The sequence below is a fragment of the Monopterus albus genome, unplaced genomic scaffold (genome assembly GCF_001952655.1).
Source record: "Monopterus albus unplaced genomic scaffold, M_albus_1.0 scaffold153.1, whole genome shotgun sequence".
Classification (NCBI taxonomy): domain Eukaryota; kingdom Metazoa; phylum Chordata; class Actinopteri; order Synbranchiformes; family Synbranchidae; genus Monopterus; species Monopterus albus.
Window position 1 is genome coordinate 506,470 of NW_018128033.1, and position 10,444 is coordinate 516,913.

Here is a 10,444-nt window from a genome sequence, read left to right on the forward strand (position 1 = left end):
TTTACTGCTGGGGCAAAGTAACCAAAACCACATTATGAAGTGACACCGTAATAGATATTGAAAAGATAGCAGGTGAAAAACTAATTTAGTAGATATGAAAAAAAGATACACAGCCTAATTTCCTCAGTTAGATAATGTCATTGTCTAAGAGACTATTTTAACATGTGGCATCTCCATATTATACTGTACCTCCTGTAACAGTCGTTACAAAGTTCCAATACAATACGTTAATATTTTTAGCTGACACCTGTTGTCTGTGAAACAAAAACATTTGCCATGGATTAAATATGAGGTCATTTTCTTGAAATCAAAGAATCAAAGACTGAGTTTTTGTTTGTTTGACATTGGCCCAAAATTGATCTCCAAAATTAGTTAGAGAATAAACAAAAGAAATGGACTCAATTCAATTTCAATTCAAATATTACAGCAACCAACAAATCCTATACTAATTGGAGGGTTTTTAATCTCAAGTGTGTTTTGGCTGTTGAGGCCTTCTCTAAATTGAAATGAATAATTTGATCATGGTATCACTATTGGCTTTGTATGCACTTCTGTAGTTCAGTATTTACTTGAAGTACAAGCTGGTGAAATCCAGAGTAGGTTAAAAGGCAGTCATACAGTCAAGGTATTTTTTCACATAGGCAGAGAAAGTGCACAACAGTGACGTGTCTGAAACCAGGGATGAACAACTACTTTAAGAAGGTAACCACTTCAAGGCTGGTTTGATTCAGTTTGAAGGAGTCTAAACTAGTCACAGGTTGAATAAAACTGAATTCAGCTCATCCACTGCTGAAGCCATGTTTCTTTCCTGCTTTGAACAGATTTACATTAAGAAAAACCTTTCTGATAAAAAAAACTATTATTAAAACAACTAAATAAACAATAGCAACATCACTGATTCATTTAACAAAAATCATGTCATCAGGATAGATTTTCCAAAAACTCAGTATAGCTGCACTTTACACCTTAGATCTGAGATTTCACTTCACTAAAATGAGGATGAGAACAAACTAGCGATATACAAGTGAAAAGTAAAAGTGTCAGACACACGTAGAGATATGAAAGCTGGGAAACCTCCAGAGTGGCCCAGTAGACTAGGTCTATGATCTCAAATAATGTTGTTAGTAGCTTTAAGAATTGTACTAAACAAATAAATGTTGTCACGTTGGTCAGTGGAAAAGAGATGCAGGTATTCTGAGGTAACTGTGCAGAACAGGGGGTTAGCCCTGAAGCTAAAACAAAACCTGTACATTTATAAATGTTTATTCCAGAAGCCACACTGTAAATTACAATATTTTATGGAGGTCCTACTGACATGTGCTCTTTGAGTAAGACTACAATTTGTACAGTACATGCACATGAAGGCATCTAATCAGTCTTCTGTCCTGTTTCCTGACTGTGTAAATGTACAGTCTCACAACAGATGCTCGACACTCTAAATTCTCTTTTCTCAACATCAGCTGAAATCACCGCAAGCCTTGACAAAACCTTCAAGAAGTAACTAGCAAAAGAAGTAGAAACAAAAAAGAGAGATGCTCGGACACCCTGGACGCCTGTTTAACACTTTCTAATGATCCTGGCTTAACGCCTCAGGCTAGGATCCTGAGAATCATCATCACAGAAAGGAGACTAAAACTCCCTGTAGTCCCATTTTATCTCTACTCTCCAATTAGTAAAGAGAGGAATAAAAAGGGGGCTTTTTATTCAGGCAAAGACGTGGATGGCTCTTTGGCACCAAACGCTGCTCCAGTGGGGGCCAGAGGACCAGTTGGACTGCTTTCACTTGTAATATTTCTCTAGGAAATAGAGGAAGAAAGAAAAAAATAGAGATGGCCTGGGCTAGAAATGCTTACTGCAGGGCTTTATGAATGCCATCAGCTCCATTAACTAATTAGAAATATTAAAGGGCCTCAAAGTAGTCTGTGATAGAGTAGGGACAGAGAAGTGCGGGGAGGTTGATTTAAAAGTGGTGCATGAAAAGATGCCAGCATATTTTCCAAATCTTGCAAAAGTTTGATAGAGAGAGAAAGAGGGAGAGAGACTGAGAGGGAAAAGTGCACGGGCAGCACAACAACTACAGCCATATATCATTCCTCTATGTGAATTTTGGGCCTACATTGATTGGGTTACTGCACAGGGCTGCTAGAATGAGTCATATAATGTGTAAATCATTCGCAAGTCGATTGAAATGGAAAGGAGAGGGGCTAAGGAGGTGGAAAATGGATATGCAAGCACAAAATGAGTAAAAGAAAAAAGCACAAAAGATCATTTTATAATGAAAGAAGTTAAATGCATTACGCAATGATTTAAACTACTAAATTTGATAGCTTATTGGAAACCTGGGTTTTTAACTAAGGTTTGCATTTGTTAGCTAGTTGCGTACGAGCGTATGTGTGCAGTGCATATAATGCACATCTCCATCACACAGTCTATTCTACCAAAAGGCTTCTTTCATCTGTTGTGTTTGAAACAACCTGCCCTCCTCCTTTAGTTGTCTTCCTCCTTCAATCCAAACCCCAACCTGCCCTTCTTCATGCCTTCCTCTTGGAGTAAATAAAAAACTATCTTTAGAAAGAAAAGAGAGGAGTTTTCTTTATTTTTTTTTTATTTTAAACTGCTTTCATCTCCGTCCAGCTTTGGGCACATTCTTTGGACAGAAAGGAGGCTCACTTAATGGGCCCTTCTCCTCTGAGAGATTTTGTTCTCCTTCATTTCTGCCTTTCGTTTTCACTCCTGTGTTTTTTACTGGGAGGATTTACAATGATGGGAAGGAGCAGAATAGGAACAAGAAGGTTTTCATATAAAAAAACAGGCTGAGAGACTTGGGCAAAATGATGTATGGGGGTAACACACAACACAAGATGGTGAGATGAGAAGAAGTCCACAAAATAAATACGACTGTAGGATGTCCAGCTTCAGTGATGTCACAATCCAAGACCAAGCAAATTTCTTTCTTTCTTTCTTTTTTGTACATCATTCAAATAGAAAGAACACAATGATTTGCTTCCATCTTGTGTCCCTATCTTAATTAAACTGCATGTTTATATTGAAGGACACATGCTGTTGCACAATGGCTTCAACTGGAGGTTCTGACATTAGATCAAAGTCAAGAAAAGCTGCTAAAACCATCTCAGTGAACACAATCAACATGACAGTTGCCTTTTTACAATAGTTAATACATATAAACTATTACACATCAAAATCAGATGTAGGCCTACTGTAACGTATGACGGTAAAGAAAATACTGGTACTGTATTTAATTCACTGCCAGTACCTCACTCCACATACTGTAGCTTTTTTAAGACTCACAGTAAATGTAAGAAATCAACCTTCAATAAATGAATAGTAATAAGAAAAGTGCAAATATTACCCTTAACAACTTATCAGCAGTGCATCATGAAATGCTCAACACAAACGAAAACACAGTGATGGATGCCAACATACACTGTAAACAGCTAAACATGTGATAGTGCTGCACTGGAGTCAGTCTTACTTTACACAGCATGATGAATGAAATGACCAAAAATCAGTGACTTTCTAAAACTATGTAAATACAGTAAGATCCTCTTTGTCACAACAAGTTTGGTCTCACTACCAGGCCAGTATGCTGCAAATTCTCAACGTGTAATCCATGATATCAAGACTATGTCCACAAAATAAAGATTTTAAGATTCTTTGTTCTTGCACAGGAAGGACCTGCATCTTCAAATGCTCAAGTTAACAGACACAAGTGTTGGATTTTCCATGAGATCCAGGTGACAAGCTGTAAAGAGTCCATATTCTTATGTGACACTGAGGCACTACTACATTCTGGAGATGAGGAAGTAATAGTTTATCTAAAGGCATATCCTGGATGTAATGAATAAAAGTCTTGAGGTGTCTGTTTCTAGGTGTGAAGGATTTGATGTAAGCCGTCTCATTCTACTTTCCCCGTATGTAAACACAGATTCCTCGTCCACAGAGCAAAGAAGTTAACACACGGAGGATGTGTAGCTGTCTATCAGTCACAGCTGGACAGGCAGCACTAATTCTTCCTTTACCTTTCCCTTTTGTGTTGTTAAACTTTCTCTGTCGCTGTCAATCTCTCGAAGGCTAGTGGACAAATAAACTGCAGCAACATTCAGACCCAAAGAAAGAACTTTCTCTTTTTATGCAGCACACAAACACAATGTCTACCTGGGTGTAAACCCCTTCACTGACAGACAGGGTATCTATAGGCAGGCAGGGTTCACACAGCTCTGACATATCGTGCTCTGGCATTAAAGAGAAGAAAATTATGCTGTTAGAACACTGACATTGTACATATATGTTGTTTGCGGTCTATTAATCAATCTGTTGGTGATTTTGTTGTTATCCTGTTCATAATCAATCTTATTTTCAGGCAGCAGTGCAGCCGTAAGAGCCAGCGCACTCTTAAGGGCATCAAAAAGTCTATAATGTTCAGCCCACAGAGTCAGTTCTTCAGTTTGCTCTCTCCACTAAGGGATAGTCATCATTCTACCAGTTTCAGCCAACCAGGAAGTTCATCAAAAGTGCATCCTCATCTTCAGTCAGTCAGATAAGTCATTGGCAAGAAGAGTTGTAGTGTCTCCTCGGTGTAGATTCTCATCAGAGAAGAGTAGCAGTTATTCTTACCATTCATTTCAGGGAGTTTTCACACCCCTTGATCACATTATTTGAACACAGCATTCTAATAAATTTGTATCATTCACGAGTCCAGTAGGTTTAACACTCAGAATCACAGTGATTGTCTTTCTCCAGCCTTATGGTGAGCATGGGATCAAGACTTGTCCCGGTACCTGAGTACACGTGGTTCTGGTTGGGGCCATGGACTAGAGTATAACTGAGGTTTTGGTTGTGGTAGCAGTTTTGGGGACCTTGTTGATTTGGATGTTGGCTGTTGTGGTACATCACTGAATGATGGTGTTGGCTACCGCTGGTCTTCTTGGTTGCCCAGTGGTACCTACGGCAGGACAGTATCACCACCACGGTTATAGTGGCCAGCAGCAAAAGGGCACCACCTCCTGCCAACATATAGTACCAGTAGGCAGGGACAGACTGCGCCACCACTGTGTCTACTGTGGGTTTCGTCCCAGACATGGCACCCCCTAGAGGGCAGGAGGACACATTACTGGTTGGAAGACATGCAGACCGCACTGAAGAGTCACAGTAAAAGCTGTTGTCCTACTGACCATTGGCTAAATCCCTCTCCCAGACAGCAACAGTCAAAGCACAACTTACAGTAGCAACCATTATGGTTGCTACTGTAAGTTGTGCTTTGACAGTGTGTCTGTCAAGCTTAGGATTTCTTGACATGCTAGTGTGTATGTGTGGCTGTAAGACTAAAAGCCTGCTAAGCATTTTAAGTGTTGAAGGTGTAGCCTAATTCTTAAATTTCCAAAAGCAAAATATAAAAATAAATATACGAGGAGTTCCTTATACAGTGTTTTTATCTGTTATAGCTGAGTTAAACTGCAAACGACAGCATATTTAGCTAGCTTAGGACCCAGACAGGCACTATGCAATATTACCACCATTTTTTGTAGTTGTTGTTAGAGCACAGCACGGTCTTTATGACGCATAAAAGGAAATAAAGAAAGGGCACAAAACTAATTCAATATAAAAGGCATATAAAAGACAGATGAGAACAAAACATTAATTTTCTTTAGCATAAAGAATAACATCTTGTTGCGTGCTAGGAAAAATATATTAACCCTATGCTGTTTCAGAGGATCAGAGAGGGGATACAATGTTCCCAGTGGCACTAAAAGTTCTCTCTGATGGTGTGCTCATTGCACAAATACTCATGTATTTGTGGGCAATTTTAGAGAGCAGAGGAATCCTGGTTGTGATGCCACCAGACAGACCATTTGAGTCTAGGGGTTCCTCGTGTAGGTAGCACACACACGTTTGGCTTATTGGTTGAGTTCTCTTAGGTAAAGATGCAGAGGTAATCTGAGACCTCATCGGGTCTCCTAGGGTCTTTCTTTTTTTGATGCATGTGGCACTGCTTGTGCAAAGGACTTCTTGCATAGCGGTCATTGCGGTTGCTTCCCATCTCTTGCAGTTGGCTTGTCAGTAGCACTGTATTGTAATATCGCAGTTATCGCGACAGCCCTATAATGACTACCGGCTAGAAATGAAAAGCCTTTTCTAGCTTTGTCTGAAATGAAGTATACTGAGTGATAAGTTACTGTCAACTGCTTACATGCCATGTGAGAATGGAAAGCTTGACAGTCCGATCAACAGTAACCAGTGGGGATGGAACAAAGCGAATGGTCAGTTGCTAAGCTGATATTATTGTGCCTTCCTGGTATTCAACTACACAAAATATGTAACAACAACAGCAGCTTCCACATTTAGCTCACTTTCACTGTTTAAATAAGAAACTATGCTGATAGACATATATTTGATTATGAGGATTTTACTCAGAGTATTTTTGATTGATGCAAACCTCACAAGCATTAGCTGCACATTGACACGCAAAGGCTCATGCCATGCGTTCACATTCAGTCAGAGAATGCAAAGCCTTGATTATGCAGTGACTAGCTGACATGAAGAAAGGATGGAGAGTGTTAAGTGGCTGCATTTGGTAGGACGCAGGTGCATTTATTAGGGCAACATCACTGAAGGGAGTCAAGTGGAGAGAGAAAGAGATGAAGAGGGAACGAGGGGAATCAGAGAAATTATAGGGGTAGAAAAAGACTAAGAGAGATGGTATTACTGGAGGGAAGAATAGAGCGAAATAGAGAAGGGTGGTAAAAAGTGTGTGTGTGTGTGTGTGTGTGTGTGTGAGTGAAAGGAGAGAGCTAATCCTGCCATGATATCTTTAATCCAGCATTAAAGGGTTTGTCTGAAACTTCAATACTCTGTCAACTCACTGAAAAAGAAACCCAATGGTAGAGAGGTCGTGGAAGAAAGAGAGACAGAAAAAAGAAAGGAAGAGTAACGAAGATGAGCAAGCAAGAAAGAAACTGAAAATAGAGCCAAGGCAAGAATTAGATGGAGATGAGAGAGAGGAGAGAAATAATGAAAGGGCAGAGGAAGGAGAGGTGCAGACAGAGATACAGGACCTCAAGGAAACCACTGAGTTTAATTTGTCTTTTTTAAGTTCAGACACACTCTTAAAGGCTTTAAAACGGCCTTTGATTGTAAAGCGCTGCTTTAAGTAACCTCCACAGAGACCCTGTTCACCAGTGGGTTAAAACACTGACCATTTCCATGGCTGCAAAAATGTACTATTACTTAGCTTCCTTTCCCCTCTCTGTAGTCACACTGAAGCCACTGCTTGGTGGGTGTGTGTGTGTAAGATCGGTACGTTTGCTGCCAGACTGTTCTTGTTGGAAGCCAAATACTTCCTTGGTTGCCATGGATACAAAAACCCAACAGTGTGGCACACTGGTTCATGTCACGCAACAGTGAAACTGCCCTTGTACTGTTAACTGGTGATCACATTATCAGGCTGTAATTAAGGAGGAATACTTCAAACATTATCTCCAGTTCCTCTAATGTTTCTCTGAAAGTAAATTTTGGGGTTGCTTGCTTTTATTTTATTTAATATTTTCTTTACTGGGTTTTTGTGCTTTGGTCACTTGTGTCATTTTAAAGTAGATAGTTATGAGTAGGACACAATTAAAATTCAAAATGCAAAGAGATTTGCTGATTCATCAAAATAAAATGCTGCTCCGTAATTAGTTACTATGGGCATCTTCAGTCTGCCAGGTCCAGGCCAGCCACTATTCCTCCTCACACCTCCTTACTACATGTCAATTTAGAACTCATTTAATTTATCTGTAAAATTTAAAAAAAAAAAAAAAAGAAATAAAAATCTGCTCTTCACAACCAGTGCTAGCTCCTCATCCTCCCGTGCAGGCTCACTCCTTAAATAAACCACAACTGAGGCATTTCTAATGAACAGTATGCACAAGTCTTGATTAAGGTTCAACTACATGCACTTTTCAACAGGTGCTCTGATGGAGCATCCTTCCTTCTGCGGTCAGTGTCATGAAAACACTGTATGTTAGAACTGACACTGCTGTCATGATGGGGGTCAGATGATACCGGTTTAGGATCCAACAGTAAAAACAAATCAACAAGCATTAGGTCAAATACTTAATATAGAACAGGGTATGCATCAGGAGACTTTTTTGAGTTTGGTTCTTGGGAATAATATTTTTATTACTGAGAAGTGTTTTATTTATTTATTTATTTTTCTTACTCTACTGAATTGTGGTGAACAAAACTAAGGGCTGTGCAAGTATCTGACAAAAACAGAAGATTCTTAATTTTTTTTCATACACTAGGAGCACATGCACACCCCCCACCCCACACACACACGCACCCAGTCGCACTAAGACATTATTAGTAATGTAATTTGAAATAAAGTGTAATATCCATAATCATACAGCACTTCAAATTCCTTCACTTCAGAAAATTGATTTCCTACAGTAGCTAATACCTAAAGTTGTGGTGTGCTCCAGTTTCAACCTCAACCACAATCAATCTCACATAAAGAAAAACAAATAACAAAGACACAAAATGCAAATCCTAAACATTTTGATATACTACTCAGAGTTGTGAACTGTATATATTTTTAACAACACATCCCATGTCTCAGTGAGGTCCAGTGTCCTTAAAAATTAGCACTATTTGTATTTTATGAGACAAAACAAAAGCAGCCACAGTTTCAGGTCCCAACCCAGACTCTGAAAACAAGAGATCAGCAGCATAATCTGTCTAAGCCCTTTGTAAAATCTGTTTCCAAAGCAGTCCATCTGAAGATGAAGGAGACAAAACAAAGAGAGAGGAAAGCTGGATGATGATGATCAGCTTCTGCATTTCACTCAGGTCAGACCAAAAATGTTTTGGGCACAGTAACAGAGCAAGGAATGGAGGTTAAAAAAAAAAAAAGAGGAGGGGAAAAATGAACAAAATGGAAAACTAAGCAAAGGAGCAGAATGGAGAAGATTAGATGAAAGTAGAGAAGCTGAGAGGAGGGAGAAAATGTAACGAGAGAGAGGAAAAGAAAACTTGTGTGGAGTTGAATACAGAGAAGATGGAGGAATGGATGAGGAGTGTGCTGCTGTCTATCATAAAGGAAAACAGCAGTGAGAGTTGGACTGAGGAGTAAAACCTAAAACTACAATATGTAACTTAGGAATCAGTGGCATGAAACTCCTAATCAACCCACTCTGCTCCGCCCAGCACTCCTTCTCCTTGCTCGACTATGTTCTACTACCATCTGCTATGCTCCGACATGCTCTGCATGGCTCTTCATTTACTTGTCGCTATGAAATTACAGCAAACGACAATGCAACAAAACTTGGTGATCAAGCTGAATTAATTGAAAATCTCTGATTGGTTAGAGAGGTCAGTCCCGCTCATAACCTTTTAGAATCTAGTATCTCTGCACTGCTGCCGGGGCTATTCAATGAGTCTTGGTCACAGGAGTCTTTGCCAGCACCTCTCCACATTTGGAGCAGATTTCTATGACAAAAATATTTTTTAAAAAGTTGCATACTGTAGCTTTAAGGAGAGGGGAGCAACTCCTGCTTAGTTCTTTAAATTCCTGGAAAAGCAGAGAAACAGAGCAGATGGAGACTGTTTCACTTTGAGTTTGAGCGGTACACCCCAGACCTCATGGTTTTAACCTAATGTTACAGTACAAATTGTTTAGGAGCCGTGGAAAACGAACAGTGTTTCAAGTATTTGCCATGGGCCCCTGAATGCCACGTGCATTCCAGGTGCATTTATACATGTACACACTCATACGCTGGGGGTGAAGTGTATACTGTACCAGTGACATATTAGACACAACAATGCGCTCACCATTAAAAACTGTAACCATATCAGTCTATGTGATGTACAAATATATGCTGATGAATCTCAATGTGCAAATGCACACTGTTGCTATTGTAGTAACGAATCCCATGTTACTGCCGTATACTACTGTTTCTGTAGTGAAAAACATAACTTTCTCACTGAGAAACATACAAGACCAAACTACATAACCAACAGGATCAGCCCAGCATGCAGGGAGTCATGCTGGAACAATACAGAGGATCCATTCCATCACCATAGGTTTCATCCATGTATCGAAATCTACCAATAACATATGTACTGTAACACTGTCAGATTCAGAAATGCATACTTACATACCACATGTAAGAACTTTGGACAAGATGTAATAACTCAGTGGTTATTCCTGTGTGTGTTGTCTAGCACTGTATGGTAACATATTGTTGTGCACTAACAAGGTTACTCAGGGCCGGTGCAGTGCTGACAGGAGCAACAAGCAGGAAGCACAAATAGAAAAGGAAGTGGAACTTACTTGTTATGCCAGGAGTTAAGGCAGGGAAAGGCTCTGGAAGAGAGAGAGAGAGAAAAGGAAACGGTATTGATGATTGTTGGTAACTGAGATGTAGGATAAAGTGATGAACAGCAG

General features: G+C 39.7%; 1 protein-coding gene across 2 annotated transcripts in view; it reads right to left on the reverse strand.

The window, feature by feature from the left end:
• The window catches only part of LOC109968548 (neuropilin-2-like), a 91,597-nt gene that overhangs the window by 5,119 nt on the left and 76,034 nt on the right, over positions 1 to 10,444 (reverse strand). Inside the window, exons 16-17 of one of the 2 annotated variants that reach the window (XM_020614892.1) lie at positions 10,331 to 10,363; positions 7 to 5,108 (exon numbers count right to left, since the gene is read on the reverse strand). In XM_020614892.1, coding sequence (XP_020470548.1) covers positions 4,726 to 5,108; positions 10,331 to 10,363 — 416 coding nt within the window. In that variant the 3' untranslated portion in view covers positions 7 to 4,725. Of the gene's footprint in view, positions 1 to 6; positions 5,109 to 10,330; positions 10,364 to 10,444 lie in introns of those variants that run through there. The other variant, XM_020614891.1, reaches the window with a different exon arrangement.